Source organism: Lepus europaeus, chromosome 14 (genome assembly GCF_033115175.1).
Source record: "Lepus europaeus isolate LE1 chromosome 14, mLepTim1.pri, whole genome shotgun sequence".
NCBI classification, from domain to species: domain Eukaryota; kingdom Metazoa; phylum Chordata; class Mammalia; order Lagomorpha; family Leporidae; genus Lepus; species Lepus europaeus.
The window spans coordinates 17,445,958-17,473,380 of NC_084840.1; the positions used below are offsets into that span (position 1 = coordinate 17,445,958).

General features: G+C 54.7%; 1 protein-coding gene across 4 annotated transcripts in view; it reads left to right on the forward strand.

Annotated features, from left to right (window-relative positions):
* Positions 1-27,423, forward strand: part of NAV1 (neuron navigator 1) — a 228,814-nt gene that overhangs the window by 179,915 nt on the left and 21,476 nt on the right. For 3 of the 4 annotated variants that reach the window (XM_062211580.1, XM_062211582.1, XM_062211583.1), the window contains 11 exons: positions 8,513-8,651; positions 8,859-9,156; positions 10,289-10,982; positions 11,437-11,880; positions 12,773-12,814; positions 13,398-13,546; positions 15,196-15,366; positions 16,408-16,460; positions 17,036-17,113; positions 19,543-19,626; positions 19,871-19,982. In XM_062211580.1, coding sequence (XP_062067564.1) covers positions 8,513-8,651; positions 8,859-9,156; positions 10,289-10,982; positions 11,437-11,880; positions 12,773-12,814; positions 13,398-13,546; positions 15,196-15,366; positions 16,408-16,460; positions 17,036-17,113; positions 19,543-19,626; positions 19,871-19,982 — 2,264 coding nt within the window. The remainder of the gene's footprint in view (positions 1-8,512; positions 8,652-8,858; positions 9,157-10,288; positions 10,983-11,436; positions 11,881-12,772; positions 12,815-13,397; positions 13,547-15,195; positions 15,367-16,407; positions 16,461-17,035; positions 17,114-19,542; positions 19,627-19,870; positions 19,983-27,423) is intronic. The other variant, XM_062211581.1, reaches the window with a different exon arrangement.

Sequence of the window (27,423 nt, forward strand, 5' to 3'; positions counted from 1 at the left end):
GCTGTTTTCATCTCGGGTGTGGCCAGACAGACTCATGATAGATGAGGAAAAGGAGAAGAGCTGAACTAAAGATAAGAAAAAATTTTTTTTTGGTTTTTTTTTTTTTTTGACAGGCAGAGTGGACAGTGAGAGAGGGAAAGACAGAGAGAAAGGTCTTCCTTTGCCGTTGGTTGATCCCCCAGTGTCTACTGCATCCGGCACGCTGTAGCCGGCACACAGTGCTGGTCCGAAGTCAGGAGCCAGGTGCTTCTCCTGGTCTCCCATGCAGGTGCAGGGCACAAGCACCTGGGCCGTCCTCCACTGCCTTTCCGGGCCATAGCAGAGAGCTGGCCTGGAAGAGGGACAACCGGGATAGAATCCAGTGCCTCGACCGGGACTAGAACCCAGTGTGCCAGCGCCGCAGGCGGAGGGTTAGCCTATTGAGCCGCGACGCTGGCCAAAAACTTTTTGACAGAGTGAAGTGGCAGGGGATAGGAGTTGCAGAGAGGGGAGTGAGAACAGATTGCATCCCTTAGTTCAACTCCCCCTAGTGTTTGCAAGAACCAGGGCTGGGTTGTGCTGAAGTTAGGAGCCAGGAGTTCCATCTGGGTCTCCCATGTGGGTGACAGGTACCACTGTAGTTGGACCATCACCTGCTGAAGACTTAGGGCAGGGCATAAAGCTCAGGAAGACAGCCCCTCTCCGCCCAGTACACAGCACCAGCACTACACGCTGAAGTCTGAGAGCAGGGGCAGGAGGTCGAGAAAGACCCCCTCCGACGTGAGGACCTTTCACTCAGTGCGCGCCGTGGCCCACCATGCTGGAGCAGCCCAGACAGCTGGTGGCCGGCCACGTGGCACACGGAGAGCTCAGAGTGTCACCGTGCTCAGAGCCCAAGCCCTGCTGATCTTGCCCTCAAAACATTTCAAACCAGCGCTGAACTGATTTTAACCAAAGCGACAACAGGCCTAGCCCTGGTTCTGTTCTCATGCTAACAGCCTGACGGAGGAAGGAGTACATCCTTTTCTGGGTACCTGCATTGTGATTCTTTCACACACAACAACTGGCACGTAACAGAAAGTTACGAAGACTTGGGACGAAGGAGCGAAAACAGGACTGAGTAAAGTTACTCAGTAGAAGCGACCTACGGGTGACCTAGATGTTAGGATTAGGAGACAGACTGTAAGATGCTTTTTACAAACACGTTTAAGGATCTGATAGAAAAGGAGAGTTGTGTTCTTGAACGGATGGGGAATTTCAGCAGAGAACTGAAAGTCCTAAAAAGAGAATGCTTAGGAATCCCCCTCCCCTCCCCCCACCTGTCCCCCACACGAGGGGAGGATTATTTGGAAACCGATACTGGTCAGTTGTGGAGAATGTATAAAAAGCAGCTCTGAAACCACAGGCCCTGGGCCAGCACTGTGGCACCGAGGATTAAGCCACCACGTGCAAGGCAAACATCACGTATTGGAGCACTGGGTCAAGGCCAGGCTGCTCCACTTCTGGTCCAGGTCCCTGTGGATGCACCTGGGAAAACCGGTGCCTGGGTCCCTGCTAGACATGGGGGAGACGGGGATGGAGTTCCTGGCTCCCAGCCATTGTGGCCATTTGGGGAGTAAATCAGCAGATGACAAATCTCTCTCTCTCTCTCTCTCTCTCTCTCTGCTTGTCAAGTAAATAAATGTTTTTTTAAAGATTTATTTATTTATATGAAAATCAGAGTTACATAGAGAGAAAGGGAGAAGCAGAGAGAGAGAGAGAGAGAGAGAGAGAGAGAGAAGTCTTCCATCCCTGGTTCACTCCCCGATAGAGAGAGAGAGAGAGGTCTTCCATCCCTGGTTCACTCCCCGATTGGCTGCAATGGCTGGAGCTGCGCCGATCTGAAGCCAGGGGCCATTAGCTTCTTCGGGTCTCCTACGTGGGTGGGTGCAGGGGCCCAAGGACTTGGGCCATCTTCCACTGCTTTCCTGATGACAGGACTGGCTCCTCATGCAAGCCTGGGTTTCTAAAAGATTAGGTGAGAGAGCTTGGTCACCCATTAGGAATCCTATGGGATGTAAGAGGTAGGAGTGGGATGGGATAGAGGTGAGAGCATAAGCAGTATGATAATCGGTATGCTGACATGGCAAAATCAGATTTGGGGGTTTTGTTGGAGAACTAAGTCACCCCTTCCTTTGTATTCTCTTATGTACATTATCTGTACATCTGTCATTGGGTTTACTGTGTTTATACATCTTTCTCCACCCATGGTTTGTTTTTGTTTTTTTTTTTTAGTTTTAAAAAAATTTTTTTTGACAGGCAGAGTAGACAGTGAGACAGAGTGACAGAGAGAAAGGTCTTCCTTTGCTGTTGGTTCACCCTCCAATGGCCGCCGCGGCCGGTGCACCGCGCTGATCCGAAGGCAGGAGCCAGGTGCTTCTCCTGGTCTCCCATGGGGTGCAGGGCCCAAGCACTTGGGCCATCCTCCACTGCACTCCCGGGCCACAGCAGAGAGCTGGCCTGGAAGAGGGGCAACTGGGACAGAATCCGGCACCACAACCGGGACTAGAACCCGGTGCGCCGGCACTGCAAGGCGGAGGATTAGCCTAGTGAGCCGCGGCGCCGGCCCTTTTTTTTTTTTTTTTTTTTTAAGATTTATTTATTTATTTGAAAGTCAGAGTTACACAGAGAGAGAAGGAGAAGCAGAGAGAGATAGAGAGAGAGAGAGAGAGAGAGAGGTCTTCCATCCACTGATTCACTCCCCAGTCGGCCGCAACGACCAGAGCTGCACCGATCAGAAGCCAGGAGCCAGGAGCTTCTTCCAGGTCTCCCACATGGGTGCAGGGGCCCAGGCACTTGGGCCATCTTCTGCTGCTTTCCCAGGCCATAGCAGAGAGCTGGATCAGAAGTGTAACAGCCAGGACTTGAACCGACGCCCATATGAGATGCCGGCACTGCAGTTGGTGGCTCTACCCTCTATGCCACAGTGCCAGCCCCTCCACCTGTGGTTTAAAAGCTCATTTGGGGCAGCCACTCATTTTTGAGTGCCCGTAACAGCTGACACTGTGCCTTGTAGATATGGGGAGCCCAGTGAATGTTTGCCTGCTGAATGTAACCCTGGGCTGAGTTAGTAACACTTAAACCCAGGTAGTTTGGCCCCAGGATCTGGGCTCTTAATCACTCCACTGCATTAGGAATGGCTTCTGGAGCGTCCTGAACGAAGGGCTGTAGAATCCGGACTGAGGGACAGCAGCCCCGAGGAGCTGAGCGTGGCACCTGCGGGTCAGTGGGTTCGATGTGCTCAGCATGTCTGGAGGGAGGGAGGATTGCAGAGTGGGCTGATGAGGAGCTTCCACAGGAGTTCCGGGGAGAGGAGAGCAGGCGCTGAACCAGAGCAAAGGCAGGGGACGCGCAGAGACAAAGAGGCAAGGGCAGTACAGGCACCGAGGGTTCTCAGCGGGAGGCTGCAGACAGACCCGCGTTTTGATAGCACTCCAGGGGAAAGTGGTGATTGTCTCAGTGGAAATAAGGAGCAGGTGTAAGTCGGAGAGGGCGGGCTGGGGAGAAGGAGAGCAGTGAACGGGAAAGTAGCTGTCCAGTGGAGAGAATTCCTTGAGTTTGTTCTGTAACCCGTTGCAGTCCAGCACTCTGGAAGTATCCATGGACAAGGATCTGCATTTCCGTCACCCCGTTTCTGTCGGGCTTCTTGTCGCCCTGTGGCTCAGCTTTGTCTCCTCTCCTGTTCTGAGGGAGATGGACGTGGCGATGTGTCAGTGGTCTTAGAAAAACTTTGTCAGGAGGAAAACTTCTGCACCGTTTCTCTTACACACACTTGCCTGTTGGCGGTGGTGCCTTGAATTTATACACAGATTGGATTATAAAGAAATACTGGGCTCTCAGTTCTCTGTCATTTTCATGTCCTGAAGAATTTAGGCCTGGCTCATTGCTGCCCAGTTCTCATTTACCCGAGATCTACTTAAGAGACCAACTCTGCAAACTCTTCCCCAGGTTTTCTGTCCCTGCACCCTTAGCAATTTTATGTTTCCAGGGAGCGGTGTCCACCAAGCCTCATTCTGCTCACAGATGTTGATTCTCCCACAAGCCATCCAGATGCTTCCCTCTGCCTCTGCTTGATTTGATGATGAAACTCCAAGCCAGTGTCCCCTTTTCTCCCTCCCCGCGAAGGTCACCTACCCACCGGGACGCTGTTTCCAAAAGGGCAGGTCTGTTAAGTGTCATTCGGGGCCATTTTGCTGCTGATAAAACAACTGCCATAGGAGTAGAATGGCAATAAAGGGTTTTGGGTTTTTTTCCCTTAAGTCATAAAACCACAGGGTGGAAAAAAAAAATAGGAGAGGGGCCAGTGCTGTGGCATAGAAGGTTCAGCCTGTGCCTGCAGGGCCGGCATCCCGTATGGACACCATTTCAAGTCCTGGTGCGCCACTTCTGATCCAGCTCCCTGCTAATGCTCCTGGCAAAGCAGCAGAAGATGGCCTGTGTGCTTGGGCCCCTGCACCCACTGGGAGATCCAGAGGAAACTCCTGGCTCCTGGCTTCAGCCTGGCCCAGCCCTGGCCATTGTAGCCATTTGGGGAGTGAACCGATGGATGGAGGATCTCTCTCTCTCTCTCCTTCTCTCTGTATCTCTGCCTTTCAAATAAATAAAATAAGGCTATAAAAAAAAAAACTTTTTAAAAAAATAGGATAAAGAGGAGATGCCAGCCATGAGGCTCTGGCAATGAGAACGGCGAGGGTGAACTCATCGGTCAGACTTAATGCCGACTCCCAAGCCAGCAGTAGGGGAAGCTGGGCGGCAGCTCTGTGCACCTCAGAAAGCTTGGTGCTGGATGGCCTCGAGCACCTCAAGTGCAGGGGAAATAAAGCTGAAAACAGGAAGACTGGGTGGACACAGACGCTCGGGCATGTGGCTCCCAGGAAGGCAGCTGTCCTAACACGGGCAGCCTACTCTGCAAAGGGTAGCGCAGGCCCTATGGACTCCTGGCGCGGTGAGGGCATAGACTTCGACCCAGACACGGGGCTGAGTGAAAGCTTGCATGTTGACTGTTGAAGCAGCCAGGGCTCTTCTGCAGCTCTGCTCTCAGGACAGTGGTCTTCAAGACCCTGAAGGTGGGCATCTGAGACAGTCATCGCCAGGAAATCTGACCAGCCCAGGAGGAAAAGCTTGAGTGAATCCGCCCAAACCCATCCCCTTACTGAAGCCATGGTCCACAAGCCCAGCCCTGTGTGTACGGAGCTTCCAAGTGACGTGCAGTGGGTGGCCCAGGCTCTCACGGGAGCAAACAGCTAAGCATCATCAGACGTCTGAGAAGGCGTCTAGCAGGAAAGTCTCACCTACGCGGACAGAACCTACAACCAGCTTGCAACCAGACCTACGCAGAGATCGTAAACTGCCTTCCAAAGGAGGGGACAGAGTCTCTGAAAGAGCAAGGTGCTGTATTTTCAAGAACAAAGCAGACACGAAAAACTTAATAGATGGGAGATAACATGTAGCCACTGCCCCACAAGTAGGGCTTTTAGAAAGATGGTGCCAGGGGTGCTGTTGTGGTTCAGCGGGTTAAGCTGCTGCCTGTGATGCTGGCATGTGTATGAGTGCCAGTTTGTGTCCCAGCTGCTCCATTTCCAATCCAGCTCCCTGTTAATGTGCCTGGGAAAATGGCCCAAGTACTTGGGGCCCCTGGCTTCGGCTGACCCTTTGTCTGCCATTGTGGCCATTTGGGGAGTGAACCAACAGATAGAAACCACACCTCCCCATCACTCCCTCTTCCCTTTTCCTCCCTCCCTTCTTCTCTCTATAACTGCTTTTCAAATAAATAAATCTTGGGGGGGGGAAAGATGGAACTGGAAGATGAGAAAATCAGAGTATCTACCTCCTGATTAATGGACGTTCTAGAAGAGAGAACCAGAAAAGGAAGAGGATAAAACACGAAAAAGCAGTTTCAGGGTGATCTCCCAGAGCTGAAGGTGCAGCGCTTCCAAAGTCAGAGTCGAAATGATGGACGCAGCTTGAGAAGTCAAAGGGCACAGCCTTGATGGTGTTGCAGGACGCGAAGATGCTACAAGTCCCAGAGAGGAAGAAAGCAGGTCCCACACTAAGAACAGGCAAGCAGAATGGCCGTGGAAGCAGCCTGATGCAGAAGCAGTGGGTGCTGCCTTTACATCCCGAGGGAGCGTTTTCAGCCTACCCGGAATCTCACAAGCTCGAATACAGGCATCTTGTGATATGTGAGGTCTTAGAAAGTGTCCTGTTCCAGGCACATACCTGCACTCCACTGAAACAGAGGCGTAGGGCGAATCCCCAGGTTGATGAGGTGTGCCCCCCACCCCTCTCCCCTGCCCTGTTGAGCAGAGCCAGAGAGCAGACAGCCAGCAGACAGAGACACAGGGATGCTTTGGAAGGAAGCGTGGGAAACTGTTAACGGCGGTGGTTGCGGTGGAATTAAAAACAGGAAGGCAGATAAGGGACATTTCTCCTTACAGTTTCCTGGGCTGCTTGAATCTCCACCTCGTGTGCATTGCTTCGCTAACTCTTTTTAAAGAAAGGAACTGAGCCTCACCGATGGAGGTGTTAACCCTTGGGTAGCAACACCAGATTTTTCCTTGGGTTCAGAACCTGCAGAGAGAGCCTGCTGGGAAATCTTTAAATCCTCTAAGCAACTCTGCTTGATGATTTTAGGCTTCTGCTTTGTGTCTGTGGAAGAAGCACTTTGGAGGACCCAACTCTCCTAGAAGGCAGACCTCCCTCATCCATTTCAGTGTCGGGCTTCCCATAGCTAGGGCAAAGGAAGGTTTCTTCGGGACTTCGGGGCTCTGGCAGTCTTTCTTTTCGAAGGGCCAGTCCGTAAGAGCTTTCTCCGCTCTGCTCCAAGACCTTGATTCCCAATAATTAATCTCAGATGAAAGATTTGGCGCTCCAGGCTTCCTTTGTCTCTGACCTCAGAGAAGCATGCTGTGAATAGTTGTTTGTTTGCCTGCCAGAGATCTTATCTTACCCTGGAAGGGCTGATAGGGTCAAAAAACCAGCTTCAATATGTGTCCTCCGTATTCTTTCTCTTTGGAATGGGTGGCGTGGGCTATCTCGTGGGCTATCTCGGTCCAGGACAGATGTGAGCTTTAAGATGTGTCGGAACCAGGGGAGGTTGGTTGTCACTCGATAATGGCTGTGTGTCACAACAGCGCTATTGAGTATCTCAACTCCGTGCTTTCTTTGCTGTTTCTCAACGTATTGGATAAATCACTGCAGAGCAGCCAAGCCAAATGTCCAAACCACCCACTTCCCTATTCCCAGCACATGAATTAGAGGGAGGCCAGCTGAAATCTGGGCCAAGCACTTAGATGGCTTGTATGTCTGATTTTTGTTCCATGATGGGAAACTCAAAATAAACCAAAAAGAAAAAAATGTCCACATACTGGCCAATTCACCAAAAACATCTCGAGCCTTGTTAGTTCCTGCACCCGTGTGAAGCTGACAAACGGACACGCCCTGGACTCCGACACCGGGGCAGAAAAATGCCCCTTCCCTGCAGACAGATGCTAGTGTGGAGCCGTCTCACTGAACTCCAGTGGTCAGCGCGAGGCTCCCACACTTGAGTGAAATCTGAACTTGTTAGGGTCCAGAAGAATTGTGAAAGACTTGGAAAACGAGACCCTTGAAGAAAGGCTGTAGGAGGTAGAGAATGATGAATGTGACGAACAAGAAACATGGGACCAGCAAGGCTAGAACAAGAGGAAACTGGTGTGAGTTGTAGAGGCTGTTCCGTGCAGATGTTACAGACGAACCTGCTTAAACCTGAAGATGGTTGGTGCATCAGCTGTAAACATGTGGCCGCTGTGGAAGGTCTTAGTTCGTGGACCAGGGTTCTCAGAGACAGACGCCTAACAGCAGTCTCTCGTGGATGCCAGGACGCTGAGAGCCCAAGCGGCTGGAGAAATGCAACATCCAGCGTGGGTCTGGCACCTCTGCTCGGCACAGCCCTCCTGATTGGCCCATTTACTTGCACAGCTGTCCTAGCTGTTGAGAGGCAGGATCTGGTCCGGGAGGAGTGGACTGGAGAAACAGAGGGCCCTTGAGAAAGGACACACAGGTCAGCCCTAGGGGACTCTAGAAAGGTCTTTGTCTGGCCCCTTGTTACCGGGAATGAGCATTTTGAGGGAAAGCGATACCTGGAGAACACATCCGAAAATGTGCAAAGGTGAGGTAGTGCTGAGGATGGAGGCCAGTTATAGGGAGAGGAAATTGTGTAATTAGATTGATCCAAAAATGACCTTGTCTTTATAACAGAGCTTTCTGTTAAGGAGATAAAACATCGTTTATCAGATAAAAAGAGTCTCTTCCCTTTGTTTAAAAAAAAGAAAAGACAAAAACCACCCATATGCAGGGAAACATTTGAGTTACTGGCAATCCCCAGAACTAAGCTCCAGCTTTCTCTTCTTGGCCAGTCTACACAGTGGTCCAGCGCCATTCTTCCATCAGGACAAAAAATGTACTTCTTGCCTTGGCTTCTGTTGTAACTGCTGACCTTGATCTCTCCCTGCAGCTGGGATGAGAGCAGTTCCATCAGCAGCGGGCTCAGCGATGCCTCGGACAACCTCAGCTCGGAAGAGTTCAACGCCAGCTCCTCACTCAACTCCCTCCCGACCACTCCCACGGCTTCCCGCAGGAACTCTACAGTAGTGGTACGGGACTCTGCAGCCACCTGCTCAGAATGAGCCCCAGGGCCAACAGGGCAGCACCTGTGCAGATGGGGGGGAAGCTTGCACGTGCACGGAGTGGCTGGGTGGAGACCCTAGCTTGACCACCTGCTCACCACAGTAGACCCCCCTCCCTGTCTATTCCCCTGTCCCCACGTGAGTGTCTCACTTTGCCTTGTTCCCTCTCTTCAGCTACGCACCGACTCAGAGAAGCGCTCCCTGGCAGAAAGTGGGCTGAGCTGGTTCAGCGAATCCGAGGAGAAGGCCCCCAAGAAACTGGAGTACGATAGTGGTAGCCTGAAGATGGAACCTGGGACTTCCAAGTGGCGGAGAGAGCGGCCTGAGAGCTGTGATGATTCGTCCAAGGGTGGGGAGCTGAAGAAGCCCATCATCCTGGGGCACCCCGGCTCCCTGAAGAAGGGCAAGACGCCCCCGGTGGCTGTCACTTCCCCCATCACCCATACAGCGCAGAGCGGCCTCAGAGTCGCAGGTAAGCCTGCAGGAAAGGAAACGCTTGGTTCTCTTCCTAATGGTCCTTCGCCCTGGGTGGTGGCAGACCTTCCCATGAATGTCTGTGTCTGCCTTACCCTGTCTGGGCTCAGGGCCACCCTGAGACTTAGGAAGCATAAGTGTTGCTCACTCTACTTTACAAATGTGCCAACATTCTCTGGAGAGAAGTGCGATGAGGGTGAGTGGCTGGGCCGGAAGCACGCAGCCTGAGAGGCAGCGCAGCGAGATGTGATGTCCATGTCCCGAGGCCGGGGCGGCCTCCCTCCAGGGCTGGCCCTTCCATTTGCTCTTTCCTCTCCCGAGACACCCGTCGGTGCTCTCGTCTTCACAAGGTGGTGCTTGGCAGGGTGCTGGAAGGCCCTGGGAACGTGCTGAGTCACGTGACTGCAGGGATGACGTTAGCGATGTTCTTCCCGTCCCAAGACACTCTCTCGACATCCCAGGAGGATGGTGACCCATCAGCCCTTGCAGCAGGGACGGGCATTTCCAGCCGGTCGTGGGTGACTGGGAGCTGATGCTCTGTCCCGTGACTTCCTCTCCTTATCTTCTTTTCCTGTCCGCTTATTAGATGTACTCCTTTCTTGATCACTTTTGTGGCTGAGTTACAGAGAGAAAGGTCTTCCATCCACGGTTCACCCCCTAAATGGCCACAACTGCTGGAGCTGGGCTGATCTGAAGCCAGGGGCCAGGAGCTTCCTCTGGGTCTCCCACGTGGGTGCAGGGGGCCAAGCACTTGAGAATCTTCCGCTGCTTTCCCAGGCCATAAGCAGAGAGCGGGGTTGGAAGAAGAGCAGCCAGGACTTGAACCAGTGCCCATATGGGATGCTGGCTTAGCCTGCTGTGCCATGTGATGGCCCCTGCCTCTTTGATTTTAACCAAAATGGACCTTGCCACAGAAAACAATGAAACCCCTACCCTCCCAACCCCACCCACCGAGGGTCCCCCTGGCAAGAAGCTTCATGAGCTTGTCCAATAGCTGCCTGCCCACACTGAAGCCCGTAGAATTCTGCAACACCCTGAGGGCTTCCCCCGCTCTCTCAAAGGAGAGGGAAGAATTCCTATGGTTCTGGTCCATTTCAGCTGCTCTCCTCCTACTTCCTGCCCTCTTGCAGGCAAACCTGAAGGCAAAGCCACGGACAAGGGCAAGCTCGCCGTGAGAAACACTGGGCTGCAGCGCTCCTCCTCCGACGCCGGCCGGGACCGCCTGAGTGATGCCAAAAAGCCGCCGTCGGGCATCGCCCGGCCCTCCACTTCGGGGTCCTTCGGCTACAAGAAGCCCCCTCCTGCCACAGGCACCGCCACCGTCATGCAGACGGGTGGCTCGGCCACTCTGGGCAAGATCCAGAAGTCCTCGGGCATCCCAGTGAAGCCCGTTAACGGGCGCAAGACGAGCTTGGATGTGTCTAACAGCGCAGAGCCCGGCTTCCTGGCTCCCGGAGCCCGTTCCAACATCCAGTACCGCAGCCTGCCCCGGCCGGCCAAGTCCAGCTCCATGAGCGTGACCGGTGGACGGGGCGGACCACGCCCCGTCAGCAGTAGCATTGACCCCAGCCTCCTCAGCACCAAGCAAGGGGGCCTCACTCCCTCCAGACTGAAGGAGCCTTCCAAGGTGGCCAGTGGGCGGACCCCACCGGCTCCCGTCAACCAGACGGACCGGGAAAAGGAGAAGGCCAAAGCCAAGGCAGTGGCCTTGGACGCCGACAACATCTCCCTGAAGAGCATCGGCTCCCCGGAAAGTACTCCCAAGAACCAAGCAAACCACCCACCGGCCGCCAAGCTGGCGGAGCTGCCGCCGACCCCTCTCAGGTAAGGTACCCCACTTAGACTGAGGTGTGTGTGACCTGTTCCCCCCCGCCATTGTCTCTAGGCCTGTGTGTGGGTCTCCCTCCACCCCCTGATCCTCTGTGCAACTTTCTTCTTCCTCTTTGACAACCGTGTTCGACACTCATCTCTTCCCCACGACTCCCCGATCCACCCTTAATCTGTCTTCAGCACGTTACTATGTGTGGTGACACGGATGCCTGTTTGCATGTAACTCATTTATGTCTCCTGTGTGCACCTGCTATCTTCCCTCCTTAACACCAAAGATGCCCCAAGTCAGGTATCAGATTTTGCAGCAGCATTAGGATGTAAGCCTCTCTGAACCTGACAAATAGCCAGGAACCAAGGTACCACGCCTAGGTTCCTCTAAAGCTAAGGTTCCATATCCTCTTGCTCTCTACTTCTGTTATCCTAAGTATATTCTCTCTGCTTCTCCCAGGACCACTGCTAAGGGCTTTGTCAAGCCGCCCTCACTCGCCAACCTGGACAAGGTCAACTCCAACAGCCTGGACCTACCATCGTCCAGCGACCCCCATGCTTCCAAAGTCCCAGATCTTCATCCCACAAGCTCCACCTCGGGGGGTGCTCTCCCTTCTTGCTTCACCCCCAGTCCAGCGCCCATCCTCAATATTAACTCCGCCAGCTTCTCCCAGGGCCTGGAGCTCATGAGCGGTTTCAGTGTCCCAAAGGAGAGCCGCATGTACCCCAAACTCTCGGGCCTGCACAGGAGCATGGAGTCCCTCCAGATGCCGATGAGCCTGCCCAGTGCCTTCCCCAGCAGTCCACCCGTCCCTGCCCCCCCTGCCCCAGCTGCTGCCCCGCCAGAGGAAGAGGCTGAAGAGCTGAGCTGGACTGGAAGCCCCAGAGCCGGGCAGTTGGACGGGTAGGTGTCCGGGCCAGAGCTGAGCTGCAGCCTGTCCCTGCGCTACAGGCTCCTTGGTCCCCTAGCAGTGCTATTCCATATTCGATTGTCTCTTTGTGACTTTCAAAAATGCTCACATACATTAGGTAATTTCATTTGCTGTGCAACGCCTTAGGATCTTTTGAGTTCTGTGTAATTATTGTTCTCGTCTCCCACGTGGGGACACGATGCACAAAGATGTCAAGAACTCAGGATTTGTTGAACCTGTCACCCAGAGTATCTGCGTCCCAGCCCAGATTCATTTCTGTTCTGTCACAGCCTGGTCTTTGTCTCCTGTCCAGGAGCTTTTCCATAGCTAACCACACCTCAAGTCCCAGCCAGAGAAAAAACGTTCAATATTCCCAACGCATCTCCCAAGCTGGAGCCAGGCAAAGGCTGCAGCCTCTCTGTTTGGTGTATGGGGAGGAAATGGACTTGTGTTTGCTGTCCACTCTTCTGGGTCTAGATCCCTTCAACCTGTGGTTCTAAACTTTGGTTTCTTTGTGCTTTTTAAAAATGTTTGTTTATTTATTTGAAAGGCAGAGTTGCAGAGGGGGAGAGGGACAGATGGAGAGATCTTCCATCTACTGGTCCACACCCCAAATCTCTGTAATAGCCAGGCTGAGCCAGTCTGAAGCCAGGAGCCTGAAACTCCATCCAGGTCTCCCATGTGGGTGCAGGGGCCCAGCTAGTTGGGTCATCTTCTGCTGCTTCCCCTGGCGTATTAGCAGGGAGCTGGATCTCAAGTGGAGCAGCCAGGGCTCGAATCGGGCTCACATGGGGTGCCGGTGACATGGGCATGATGCGGGCCCCAAACTCTGGTTTCTAAGATGGACCCACGTACTTCTCTCTGACTTTCTCTCTGTCTCCACAGTAACCAGAGGGATCGGAACACTCTTCCCAAAAAAGGGCTCAGGTAACCCTCAAATGTGTTTTTTCTCCCCTGGGCCTGGGACTGACTCCTTGTCTGTATGAAAACTAATAGTGTGCCCCGGCCCCGGCCCCAGCCATGAATCCAGTGACCCTTTGAGCCGTATCATTTCTGTGTGGTCCTGCACGGATGAAACCTAGCAGCCTGCCCCAGCTGTCACAGCAGGGGTTCCTTGATGGTGGTGGGGCCGTAGGGGGGACAGGTTTGCAGCTGGGAATCCCACACTTGCCTGCACCTGCCTGTTATACTCTTTCTCCCTTAGCGTGAGGCGAGCAGCCTGCCTGTGGGGTTGCTCACAGGCCCTGTGTGGTTCTCCCTTACTACATCTCCATGAGGTCGTTCTGTGGGGTGGGGGCTCCTGCAGCCAGACTGCACAGCCAGAAGCAGGAGGCTCTGAAGTGAGCCCCCACCGGGAACACGGAGGGCCTGGGAGAAGTGACTTGAGTGGCCTTGGTGACCCCTCTCCCCTGTCCTGCTCTCCGACACCCTCCATGCTGCCAGCACTGTGTCCTGCTGTGTCAGGCCCAGGCCCAGGCCCCAGACTGAGTCCTGCTGCTGCTGTCTACAGGTACCAGCTGCAGTCCCAGGAGGACACCAAGGAGAGGCGGCACTCCCACACCATCGGCGGGCTGCCCGAGTCCGACGACCAGTCCAAGCTGCCTTCCCCCCCTGCACTCTCCATGTCCTTGAGTGCAAAGGGCCAGCTTACCAACGTAGGTCAGTGTTTCCCAGCTGTGGCATGGGGTGAAGAGGGCCCCACGAGGCGGCGTGCACCTATGCTATGGGCTGCTTCGTGGAGCCTCGGTTTGTCCACCGAGTTGAGATTGGATGCAGAGTGCTGCAAAATGCCACATTGCAGAGCTGCCCCTGAGCACAGGTTGTGGGGGTCCTTGTAGCATCAGAGTCTGAGTGATGGCGTGGAAGAGCCAGAAGCCAAAGGCTGGGGATCAGGCCAGTGCGGTGAGCTGGCGCATGGAGCCTGCCGGAAGGTGCAGCCACACCCCGTAGCACCGGGATGGCTGGCGAGAGGGCAGTGGAAAGGCTCGGCTGGCAGGGAGGAAGCAGGGAGTGGCCGTCGATTGCCAAGGATGCGCCCGGCCTTCAGAACCTGAAAAGTCCAGATCCCCCAACCGCCCTTTCTGGGCCAGAGCTGATGAAGGCCTGTGCTGGCCACACCCTTTCTGAAGGCCAGGGAGACGGGAAGAGAGAAGGAAATGGCTCTGTGATTCAGAGCCGGGGCGGGGCAGGCGCTGGGGGCGGAGGCAGAAGCACGGCAGCCCTGGTTTTGGGAAGCAGCTGCCAGGGTGGGCGCCCTAGGAGTCCTGCTCAGGAGCTGGGAGAGGCCTGTGGCTGCCTGCTGTGTCTCTCTAGACCCGTGTCTTCTTTGAGCTGAGTGAGGGCAAGCAGTGGACACAGGACAAGGACTTGTAACTGCGAGATGGCGGGGAGAAGGAGGAAAGGCAGGAGGGAGGATCATCTGGCCTCTGAAGGGCCTTTGAGGGCGCAGCAGGGCCTGTGTGCTGTCCATGAGGGTTCAGGACCAAGCGAGGAGAATGTGTTTACACTGGACAGTGATGGAGTGGGCTAGACCATCGTCACCAGGTGGACTGGGAATGGCCGGACCAGAGAGGTTCGAAATCTTCTGCATGGGTCTTCAAGTGCAGATTAGAAGACCATGCACCCAAGGGGAGCTCCGTGTGGGTGCATGCCCCGAGGGGCTGTCTTCCCTTCAGGGGCAGGGGCGAGGGTCCCGCAGGTGAGCAGGGACCCTGCAAGCCGAGCCTGCTGCTTTGCAGCTGTTTGTCTATCTGGCCTTCCAGACGGGAAGGCTGGGCATGGAGGGCCGTGGTTCCTGATGCTTTAGAGCTAACCCGAAGCAACCCAGAGCGAGACAGCTTCGTGGGGAGACTCCCTGCCATAGGGCCATGCCCCGTGGGGGTCACAGCCTGGCCCCTTGCTCTGGCCAGATCTTTAGCATCGTTCAGATCCGAGTCTTGGTCTGAATTCCCAGTCCTCCCAAGCTGTCGCCAGCTGTGCTCCAGAGAACTGCAGCATCCCATTCTCACCGGCGTACCCCCGCGATGGCAGGGTTTCCAAAGAGCTGCCAAGCCCCCAGCCAGGCTTCCTGAGCTGCAGCCCCGAGGCAGGCAGGGTCAGGGAAGACCCCCGCTTCCAGGCTTGCTCTCCTAACCATCAGCTGCCTGCACACTCCCACCGGCCCCCCACCCCTCCTCTCCTGTCCCCCCACCCCCGTTGGCCTCTTCCGCTCCCGATGCGCCACCCGCCAAGGGCCCGGAGAGCTCATGACCCTGCCTCTTCTCCTGCCCTCCCCTCCCTCTCCCGTCCCCTTCCCTCTGTCCTTCCAGTGAGTCCCACTGCGGCCACCACGCCAAGAATCACTCGCTCCAACAGCATCCCCACCCACGAGGCCGCCTTCGAGCTGTACGGCGGCTCCCAAATGGGGAGCACCCTGTCCCTGGCCGAGAGACCTAAGGGGATGATTCGGTCAGGATCCTTCCGAGACCCCGCGGATGATGGTGAGACTCCACGCCAGCGCGGTTCACACCCATTCCAGCCCTGCTGGGTCCCCCAGCCGCCTTCACCTCCACCTCCACCACCACATATGCACGCGCACACACACACACGATTCACATTGAGCTGGGCCATTTCAACTCTTTCTTCCCATACCTTTGAAGGGTCTGGGGGCCCAGAAACCTTGGGTGGCACCGCCTGGCACGGGCCTTTGGGATGGAGCATCTGTCATTGGGGCTGGGGTGGGAGACCAAGCATGGAAGGGTTAAGTGGTACCTTCGGGTTGCTCAGAAAAGCCCTGTCTCGCACCCCCCTCTTTCTGGCCACAATCTTTCCTCCCCACAGTCTCTGATACCAGGACCTAATGGCAGCTCTTCAGTCCTTGCAAAGAGTTAGGCATCTGATTCCTCTTTCCAGAATGTTCCGAAGAGTAGTTTCCCAGACCCATCTGGCTGGTGGTGGTGGTGGTGGTGGTGTTGGTGTGGCTCAGAGGCTGGAAGCCCAGGCCTCGTGGTGGATTAGACCTCCTGGCAGTGTTGGCAGGACACATTGCTTGCAGATGGGCTCTTGTTCTCTGCCGCCGCCTCAGACGAGGACCCCTCACTTCCTCACTGTTTCCACCCGAGCGGTACCCAGGCACATGCCCCAGGGCTGCGAAGAGGAGGCCCAGGCAGAAGGCAGCTGTGGTTCCGAGCAGCTTTGATGAGGGCCTCCCCTCCCTGCAGCCAAGCCCTTTCTGGCCTGGGAAGAAGAGATGCGACCATCCCCGCACACCTCCTTCCCCTCTGCCCCTCCAAGCAGGCTGAGCCAGGGACGCCATCCCTGGGCTGCCAGAGACTACAGACAGACAGGAGGCTGGCTGTGCTCGGGACCCTGTCCCCCTGGGGCTACCTGCCGGCTTGGGGCTGCTGTGACACCACTTGGGTTCTTCCTGTTCGCTCCAGCTGCCCTCCAGAGTCAGAATCCAAACTCCTGCCTTAGGGCTGCACCCAGGACGTGCTTGTAGCAGAAACACCTGCTAACTCTGTGTGTTCTCTTTCTTTCAGTCCACGGCTCCGTGCTGTCCCTGGCCTCCAGCGCCTCCTCCACCTACTCCTCAGTAAGAGCACGAACTTCTCCCCCTGCCCCGCTCTGCTCTGTGCTCCCGGGATGGCTGGGCAGGGCGTGCAGTGCCTTCCTTCCACCTTGTGGATATGGGGCGTTGGCTGAGCGGCCTGCAGCCTGCAGCCCTTAGCTCTTGGCTGTTGGGGCTTCCTTGGTTGCTGGAGCTAGGTTGACACTAGTTGGTGGCTGTCAGGGTTCATTTTCCAGCTGATCAGCGTCTCGTTGCCCAACCTTCGTGGCCGTGACAAAGTTGGCTGGAGATGAACTCCAGAGAAATCCATTTATTTAAACCTGAGCCGAGTCCCACGAGGAGCCAGGGCTGGGACCCCAGGTCTTCAGCCTCCTGCCTCTCGGCGCCTCTCGCTTGCTCCGGGGCCCGGCTGCTTTGCCTCCATGGTAACCACCTCCTCTCTCTCTCCTTCCGTGCACCCTTCTTCAGGCTGAGGAGAGGATGCAATCCGAGGTAGGGCGCGAAGCTTCGTCCCTGCTCCTTAACGCCGCTGCACCCCGTGTCCGCCCACTTCCCGTACATCTTCTGCCACCAAGAGTTTCTTTCCCTTCCTTTCACAGCAAATCCGGAAGCTTCGTAGGGAGCTGGAGTCATCCCAGGAAAAAGTGGCCACCTTGACGTCTCAGCTTTCAGCCAATGTGAGTGCCGTGGTGTGGGGAAGGGCCCGGGAAGTTATTCTAGCCAGAGTTGGATGAGTTCCACCGAGGGAGCAGACCCATCGGACACAGACCGCCCTGGGCTTGGGCCCCGAGGGCGTGGGCTTCTTTCCAGTTCGCACGTGGAGAATCGGGGCACTGCCCTTTTCCGAGTCCCAGGTTTTATAAAGAACCGTTTTGCCCCATTTACCTAAGGAACAGGAATGGCTGTGCTCGTGTCTGGTGGCCTTGGAACCCCCAAGGAAGAGAGGGAGAGAGAGGAAGAGGAAGAAAGAGGGAGGGAGAGAGAGAGAGAGGGAGGGAGAGAAAGAAGGAGGGGGGGGGAGAGTGTATTGTCGGAGGTACTGTGTGGAAGTGCAAGCAGCCTTGCTGTTGGCCGTAATCACACGGCCCCGAAATCCTGTGCCCACTGCCCTGGGGTGTGTCTCGTCTTTGTCCCTGGGCAGGCACTGATTTGGTCATTAGGATCCTCTCTGGTGACCACAGAAGCCCAACTCCCTCGTTCACAACTGCCTCTCCCAGTCCTGGACGGCTGGCAGAAAGGATCCCGGCCAGGATCCGCCCTCGGTCACTTCCTTTTTTTTTTTTGGCCTGGCTTTGGCTGCGTGGTGAGGTAGGGAGTGCCGAAGCCACCTCCTCTAACCGCGCGGTTTCTCCCCTGTGACCGAGCTGCAGACACAGAACACAGGAGCCATTTTCCCCCAAAGCTGTAAACAACAGCTGAGCCGGATCTGCAGGAGCTTTCCAAGTGTTCACACAAAAAGAGCCATGTCTGCAATTTCCACAGTGGCTTCTGGTTCTCTCCCTTCCTTTCCTCTCCAGGGAGCCCAGCTGTCGGGCCTGGGGTCTGTCCCTTGGAGTCGGGGAGAGGACTCCCCCACCCCGACCTTGGATGTTCCCAGTCTGTTTCGGCAGCAGTTCCCCAGTACCCGGCTCTTCCTCTCGATCCTCTTCCCGCAGACCCGCGGTTCACCGGGTGCACACGGACCAGCGTGTTGCCACACTTTCTCCCACTCTGGGGGACCTTTACAGATCAAGAACCTTCTTTCCTCTCCCTGGTGCTGCACCCTCCATGGCCGGTGGCTGGGTCACGTCCCGCACTCCCCAGGAAATTCATGTCTGGGAGATGCCGGAGCAAGAGGCGCCGGGGAGGCAGAGAACCTTATTATGTCTGACTCACTGACGCTGCAATCTGCCAGCCATCGTGCTGTCAAGGCTGGGTTGCAGCCAAGAAAACGAATGTAGACGGTGATTTTTTCTTAGAACAGGAAGTTCCATTTGGCTAAGCAAGAACTCACTCAGCACCCAGGCACCCAGGCCCATGAATCCCAGAGGCAGGTTTTCACCCAGGGTTGGAGCCCCGCCCCTGGGAAGGAGGTGTGATATCAGGACTTCTGGAAGGTCCCACAGTCCTCTTCGGGGTCCTGCGATCCCAGGTTCTGTGGAACTTGCTGCCTGCTGAAGTGGAGGGCACAGCCTGGATGGACCAGGAGGGGCTCCAGCCACTGAGCCCACCCGAATGCTAGTCTGCCTGCAGACCCACTGCTTGGCCTGGGGGTCTGGCGGGCACCGCGGCCTGAGGCTGGGATTAGGGGGAAGTGCAGAGTAGGGAGACACACAGGTGGGAGATGAGAGCCCAGGCCCAAGCTGGGAAGAGCACGTGGGAAGCTGGGGTCCTTGGGGTGAGCCTGAATGGAGAAGACAGAAGGCCGCTGTCCAGCAGATGGAAGGGAACAGCCCAGGTCGGGATGCCTTCCTGCCAAAGAGCCCAGGCCCTCCCTGCAAAAAAGCTCTTAGGGTCCAGGCCTTGACGGATGGGTAAACGTGGGAGCATCCTGGGCTGTGCCCATCGCTGCTTGCGGGGCTCACCAGCCTGCTCACTGATGGCTGTTTCTCTGTCCCCAAGGTTCCCCCTGCATAGTCCAGGGCCTCGTCCCTTCACTTGTCTAGGCTTCTGGCCGCTGATTGGCCCAGAGTTGGAACTGTGCACCCCTGGGGCCTTGGCTCCCAGCTCAGCTCTCCCTGGGCTGCCTCTGTGTCTTCCTCCAGCTCTTGTGAAACATACCTGACACCTAGTGGCCAAACGGTGGCATGCCCTTGAACTGCACGAGCTCTCCCAGCCAGCCCGGCAAGTGGAGCTGTGCCCTGCAAAAGCAGCAGCTTCCAAACAAGCCCAACTTCAGGGTGGAGGCCACCTGGGAGCAGAGGGGCAGGTGTCCCAGCAGCTTCCCCAGAGAGGGCGTTTGGTCCCGCGGGGGCCAGCCCACTGCACAGTGGAGGAGTAAACCCCTGGGGGTTCCTTGGCCTCAGTCAGCTCTGAGACACAGAAAACCCAGTAGGGCTACTCGCCGTGGCCGTCACCACTCTGCCCAGCCCCGTGCAAGTGAGGCGCCTCTCTGTGTTTGTGGCAGGCTAACCTCGTGGCTGCCTTCGAGCAGAGCCTGGTGAATATGACGTCCCGCCTGCGACACTTGGCAGAGACAGCCGAGGAGAAGGTGAGGGGCCTGGGAGGGGAGCTCCCCTGAACAGCCCAGCCAGGGCCAGCCCGCCTCCCTGCCACACGCACGAGTGCCAGTTCCTCCCTGCCCGACTGTCCCCCGGCTTCTCAGCCTGCCCCCCGGACAGCGGGGACAGACTCCTTGTGCCTAGCCCCCACCCTGGGGCTCCGGTGCCCGGCCCACCGCCTGGTGAATGCTGCTGCCCGTTCCCACAGGGACACCCTTCCTGCTTCTGTCGTAGGACACCGAACTGCTGGATCTGCGAGAAACCATAGATTTTCTGAAGAAGAAGAACTCCGAGGCCCAGGCCGTCATTCAGGGAGCCCTCAATGCCTCAGAAGCCACGCCCAAAGGTGGGACACCCGGCTGCAGGTGCAGGGAGAGCGGGAGCGGGCTGAGCGGGAGGTTTTTGCGGAGTGTTGTCTGGGCCCGCGATACGCCAGACGCCGTAGCAAACTCCTAGGTGAGGGCTCAGAGCTGCCCTCCAGCAGCTGGTCAGCGAGAGGTGCCGGGGTGATGGCACGCGGAAGAGACCCGTAATCAGTCGTCAGGCCACACCAAAGAGCTGTCTGAGGCCGCCATTCAGCCTGCGCTGCACTTCACGCGGCTGTGCCCTGTGCCCACGCCCACGCGGGGACGCCAGCGAGGCAGCCCAGCTGCAGGTTGCAGGGTTCAAATGGCAGGTCTGCCGCTCCACAGCGGGCAGTCACGGGGCTGGGAGTCTGACGCCCGGAACGGCTGTGGTCCGTGCCCCCAGCGAGGCCCTCGGGACGCTGGCACTTCTGCTCCCGTCCGAGTCAGCTTTCACTCTTCTCAAGCTCCTCACCCCACCACGGACGCCTCAGTCTGCTGGTCGCAGCCCCCGCCTTCCTAGTTAGGCAGTGGGCATCTTCAAGCGGGAATCCCATTGACTCCTGTCCACTGCATCAATTTAAGTCTATCCAGCCCGTATTTCTCTGTCTCCCGTTTTGTCGGAAGGAGCTGTCCCTTCTGGCCAAGGATGCCCACTCTGCTCCCTCTCTCCCCTCTCGCTCTGCTCCTCTCCCTCTCTCTCCCTCTCCCTCCCTCCCACCTCTCTGACTTTTTCTCCATGCACTCTCCTCTGTTACAGACCCGCTAAGGCTCTATCCTCTCTCAAGGGGAAAAGATGTATCTGTGTATCGACCCAACTTTCTGTCGTCTGAGCTCTCTCCCCCTCCGCAGTCAGCCTTACCTCCCTTTCACATCTAAGTCTGCTGTAATTTTTATTCTTGTCACCATCACTCTACAAAACCACTTTCTCTGAAGTCCCCAGTGACCCCCATTTCTCCAAAATCCAACTTACTGTTTTTACCACTTATTTTCCTTGTCTGCTGTGTGATGGAGATAACACCTACCCAGAAGTTTGTTGTTTGAGATCAGAGAAGGTGTGTTGGCACCACAGCACCGGCGTCTGGTGTTCAGACAGTGCCTCTCCCACCCATGCACACTGCCCATCCCCAAAACACAACCCTGTTAACCCCTTCTTTCTTCATTGAACCTTCCCTTAGCTTCTGTTTATTTATTTATATGGGAGACACAGAGATTCAGAGTTCCCATGCACTAGGTCACTCCCCAGATGCCCATAGTGGGCACGGAACTGGGTCAGACCAAAGCCAGGAGCTGGGGACTCAATGCAGACCTCCCATGTTGGTGGCTAGGGTGCAACTGCTTGATCCGGGGTACACGGAAGCTGGGATCCAGGCACTCTGATATGTGATGTGTTGTCTCAGCTGACACCATAGCCACAAGGCTCATTGTCTGCGCTTCTTCACCAGGGATCTGAGTCCTTCCCATCTCCCCCTGCTCTGTTCCTTCGTGGACCCTCCTCCAGTACTGGATTTTCCCAGGGCTCCATGCTCAGCTTTCTGTCTACGTCTCTTCTCATTTTCCCTGATGTTCACATCTACCTGTAGCTTCTGCACGTTTTTATAGAAGCTGAGATCTGATTGGTATGCTATAAAACTCGCCCTTTGTGAAATACAGTTCAGTGGCTTCTAGCCTGTTGGCAAGGTTGTGCAGCCGTCTGCGTAATTCTACCCCCCTTCCATCAGCTCACAGAGAAGCCCCCGTCCCCCTCTCTTCTCCTCCCACTCCCCGTGAACGCCACACCTACGCTCGGTCTCTGGGGATTTGCCTCTTGTGGGCACTTCACATGGGCAGGATCGTAGGCCGTGTGGTCTCCTGTGATGGGCAAAGCGTTTTCGGGATCCATCCATGTTGCTTCCTGTGTCAGCACTGCGTTCCTTCTTGGGGCTGACCAGTATTCCCTCGCGTGGATACGCTGTGGCTGCTTACCCGCTCATCAGTCGGTGCACCCCGGTTGTTTCTGCTTCTGCTCTCATGAATAATGCTGCCGTGGACGTTCACGGACAGGTGTATGCTCTCGTGGACATATGCCTGGGAGTGGGACTGGTGGTCGTGTGGTGACTCTGGGTTTGACTTTGTAGAAAGCGGCTGTCCAAAGCACCTGAACCCTTTCACGGGCCTGCCAGCAACGTGTGCAGGTCCCCGTTCCTCGACTCCTGGCCCACACTCTCCCTGCCCTCTCTCTTCTGACAGCCATTCTAGCAGGTGTGAAGTGACATCTCCCTGCGGCTTTGAGAGAGGGAGAGACAGACGAGGAGGGTTCCATCTGCCATTTCACTCCCCAAGTGGCAACAGTGGGAGAAGCCAGGAGCCAGGAACCCCATCTGGGTCTCCCACGTGAGTGGCAGGGGCCCATGACCTTGGGCCATCTTGTGCTGCTGTTCCAGGCGCATTAGCAGGGGAGCACCTGGGACAGAGCCATGGCTCTGATATGGGATGCCTGTGTTGCAACCCACTGTGCTACAGTGCCAGCCCTGATTTTATGTTCTTGATGGCAGATGATACCAGCTTATTTTCTTGTGGTTATTTGCTAGTGTGACTGAAGGTACGTGACACAAAATTCAAAAAGCACCGAAGGTGGCCGGCGCCGCGGCTCACTAGGCTAATCCTCCGCCTTGCGGCGCCGGCACACCGGGTTCTAGTCCCGGTCAGGGCACCGATCCTGTCCCGGTTGCCCCTCTTCCAGGCCAGCTCTCTGCTGTAGCCAGGGAGTGCAGTGGAGGATGGCCCAAGTGCTTGGGTCCTGCACCCCATGGGAGACCAGGATAAGCACCTGGCTCCTGCCAACGGATCAGCGTGGTGCGCCGGCCGCAGCGCGCTACCGCGGCGGCCATTGGAGGGTGAACCAACGGCAAAAGGAAGACCTTTCTCTCTGTCTCTCTCTCACTGTCCACTTTGCCTGTCAAAAATAAAAATAAAAAAAATTAAAAAAAAAAGCACTGAAGATGTCATAACCTTCTGAAAATTGTTTCTACAACCTGTCCTTTGCTCTTAAGCATACTATATAACATGCTTTTTTAGTTCTCCTGATAGGTTCAGCACTCACTGAAATTGAAATAACAGAAAAAGAGAGAGAGAGAGAGTGATAACTAACTGACAGAAGACAGATGTATGCACGTATTTTGTTACCCTTCATTTTTTGTTTTTAATTAACTAATATCAGTTAAACTGATGTTTGAAGAGATTTATTTCAGAGGCTGAAGGAGAGAAAGAGAGATCTCTGTCTGCTTATTCACTCTCCAAACAGGGCTGAGCCAGACAAAAGCCAGGAGCTTGGAGCTCCATCCGGGACTCCCACGTGGGTGGCTGGTGCCAAACCACTGCGGCCATCTTGTGCTGCTTTCTCAGGCACATTAGCAGGGAGCTGGATTGGAAGAGGAGCAGCCAGTGAAAACGTGGTACACTGGTGTTGCAGGCGGTGGCTTAACCCACTGCGCTACAATGGCAGTCCCCAGTTAAACTGATTTCTGTCGTAAATGCAGGGCACGTTCTGGGGGGAAATAGAAACTAGTGGTAGGCCCATCAGCCAAATGTCGCTTAACACCAGTGTTTAAATATAATTTGTTTGTTTGTTTGTTTTTATTTATTTGTTTGAAAGTCAGAGTTACACAGAGAGAGGAGAGCAGAGAGAGGTCTGGCCCACTCCCCAGTTGGCCACAACAGCCAGAGCTGAGCAGATCTGAAACCAGGAGCCAGGAGCTTCTTCCGGGTCTCCCACTTGAGTGCAAGGGCCCAAGGATTTGGGCCATCTTCTACTGCTTTCCCAAGCTATAGCAGAGAGCTGGATGGGAAGTGGAGCAGCCGGGTCATGAACCAGCGCCTGTATGGGTGCCGGCGCTCCAGGCCAGGGCGTTAACCTGCTGTACCACAGCACTGGTCCCTGTTTAAATATAGTTTTGTTGTACATGATCACATCATTAATTTGCATATCGACTGTGGCTCCTTTAATGCTAACACAGCAGAGCTGACTACAGCAAACATTTGCCAGTGCCTGAGGGAAACTGCACAAAAGGGTTTATGGTTAAACACAAAATCCCTACCCCCCCAATTACCCCTCAAGAAACCCATTCCCCAGAGGTAGGTATTGCTGATAGTTCTTGCAATTCTTTCCAGAAATAATAAACCATGTTTGCAAACAAACATGCAAGAGCTCTTCAAAAGGTTTCATGTGCAAAGTGCATATTATGAAAAAAACTATCATGGATTTCTGAATTATTTTGCACCCAAATAAACTCATACTAACCTGCTATGACATGTCTGAGCAGGATCTAGTTTGAGGCACTGAGGAGGGTGAGACATTGGTTTAAAAACAGCTCCTATCATAGCAACCCGAATTCTGCTAAATTTAGAGCAAGAACAAAGATCAAATTTACGCTGAAGCCTGACTAGAGGAATGGTGAAATCATTGATGCTTTATGACAAGTTTATGGGAACAATACCACCAAGAAGTCAGCAGGTTACAAATGCGTATGTCATTTTAAGAAGGGACAAGGTGAAGTTGAAGATGAAGCCCACAGTGGCAGACAATCCACATTAATTTTCAAGGAAAAAAATTAATTTTGGCTGTGCCCTGCGTGTGACCACTGATTAACAGCAGAAATCATAGCCGACACCACAGACAATCCCAACTGGTTCAGCTTACACAGTTCTCACTGGAAAATTCAAATGGAGCAAACTTTCTGCTGAATGGTTGCCGAAACTGGGGTGCCCAGATCAGCCGCAGGCAAGGGCAGAGCTTTCCGTGGAAGTTCTAAAGCAAGCTTCTGAAACATCTCTGGAAAAGTGTAGCAGGTGACGAAATATGGCTTTTCCAGTGTCCTCCTGAGGACAGAGCGAGGGGAGTGGACCAGCCAAGAGCAAACGTCATGGCAACAGGTTTTTGGGATACTGAATGCACCGGGCTTGCTGGCTGTCTGGGAGGCCAGAGAATGATGACCTCTGCTTATCAGGAGGGTGGTGAAAGTGAGCCAAAGCCTGAGCAGAGGAGACCTGGGGAGCTTCCCCGGAATCCTTCTCCACAGTCCTCTTCTCTCTGCTCAGACAAGGGCAGTTTTTGCTCGGCTTTCCATGGGAAGTAATTAGGTATCCACCTGACAGGCCTGGTGGGTCCTACTCATTAACAATGTTTAATCTTCAGTCAGTGATGTAAAAAACTGTTGACAAGGCTAAATCACAAGACCTTGTCTCTTTCTTTGGGGATGGGTAAAGTGCTGGTATAAGAAGTATACATTTTGTGTGAAGTGTCTTGAACTTACTGAAGCTTACATTGCAATATAAAGGGTGTTTTTTTTTTTTTTTTAAAGATTTCATTTATTTTTTTGAGAGGTAGAGTTACAGACAGTGAGAGGGAGAGACAAAGGTCTTCCATCTGCTGGTTCACTCCCCAAATGGCCGTATTGGCTGGAGCTGAGCTGATCCGAAGTCAGGAGCCAGGAGCTTCTTCAAGGTCTCCCACATGGGTGCAGGGGCCCACGCACTTGGGCCATCTTCCACTGCTTTCCCAGGCCATAGCAGAGAGCTGGATCAGAAGAGGAGCAGCCAGGACTAGAACCGGCGCCCATATGGGATGCCAGCCCTGCAGGTGGAGGCTTGGCCTACTATGCCACAGCACTGGCCCCTGTTTTTAAGTTTTTATGTATTTAGTTGAGAGGCAGGGAGGCAGACAGGCAAACAGAGCGCTTCCATCTGCTGGTTCACTCCCCCAAATGCCTGCAACAGCCAGGGCTAGGTCAGGCCAAAGCCAGGATCCCAGAACTCAACCTGGGTCTCCCACGTGGGTGGCTCGGACCCAGCTACTTGAGCCATCACCTGCTGCCTCCCAGACTGCATTAGCAGGAAGCTGGTATCAGCAGTGGATCCGGGACTCCGACCTGGGCATTACTGATTGAGATGTGGGTAGCCACAGTAGCATCTTAACCACTGTGTGAAGGCTCACCCCTGATTTTATCTTTTAATTCCAGTTGCTCACAACAATTTAAGTTCCCCTATCCATGCATACATAGAATCATTTTTTTATACTGATGAAAAATTTCTTCACCTTAACTCAGCATATTCTCTTGAATTTTCTACACCTTTTAAGATAACAGAAGTACTCTGTAATATGGTAAACTCGATACTCATTCCAGGTGCTGTGTAAGCTTTGGTAATTTCAACATCAGATATGGGGATCCTGTTTTCTGTCTATTATCAAGGGAAAATTAGCAATCCACTTCATGAGGCAGGAGCAGCACTGAGGTGTAGCAGGTTAAGCCTCTGCCTGCAGTGCTGGCATCCCCTGTGGACAAGGGTTCGAGTCCCTGGTCCTCCACTCCCACTCCAGCTCCCTAAGAAAAGCAGCAGAGAAAGTAACCCCCTAGCTGGTCTCCTGCCTCTAGTTGAGTTTCCTTCCACTTCATCTTCCTTGTTGTTAATATACTAAACTCTACTGTTTTCAAAAACAAGAAGTTAGGCCGGCGCCGTGGCTCAATAGGCTAATCCTCCACCTTGCGGCGCTGGCACACCGGGTTCTAGTCCCGGTTGGGGTGCTGGAATCTGTCCCCGTTGCCCCTCTTCCAGGCCAGCTCTCTGCTGTGGCCCGGGAGTGCAGTGGAGGATGGCCCAAGTGCTTGGGCCCTGCACCCCATGGGAGACCAGGAAGAAGCACCTGGCTCCTGGCTTCGGATCAGCGAGATGCACCGGCCGCAGCAGCCATTGGAGGGTGAACCAACGGAAAAGGAAGACCTTTCTCTCTGTCTCTCTCTCTCACTGTCCACTCTGCCTGTCAAAAAAATAAATAAATAAAACAAGAAGTTTATTTAAACAACAAGATGCTTGTCTTGAAGGGACAACTATCTTGGATGCATTTTCCCTGGGGTCAGCGCTGTGGCATAGTAAGCTAAGCCTCTGCCTGTGGCACCAGGATCTCATATGAGTGCTGGTTCTAGTCCCGGCTGCTCCTCTTCCAGCCCAGCTCTCTGCTATGGCTAGGAACACAGTAGAAGATGGCCCAAGTGCTTGGGTCCCTGCACCCCTGTGGGAGACCCAGAAGAAGTTCCTGGCTCCTGACTTTGGGTTGCCCAACTCTGGCCATTTGGGGAGTGAACTAGCAGATGGAAAACCTTTCTCTCTGTCTTTCCCTCTCTCTGTAACTACCTCTCAAATAAAAGAGTCATTTTCCCCTACTTAAAGAGAGATTGCTCTACATGTAATAACTGCATACAAGAAAGTTATAAATTGTCCTTGGATTTACAATGATAAATGAAAAACATTAAAATTCTCCAATCAAGGCCGGCGCCGTGGCTCAGTAGGCTAATCCTCTGCCTTACGGCGCCGGCACACCGGGTTCTAGTCCTGGTCGGGGCACCGATCCTGTCCCGGTTGCCCCTCTTCCAGGCCAGCTCTCTGCTGTGGCCAGGGAGTGCAGTGGAG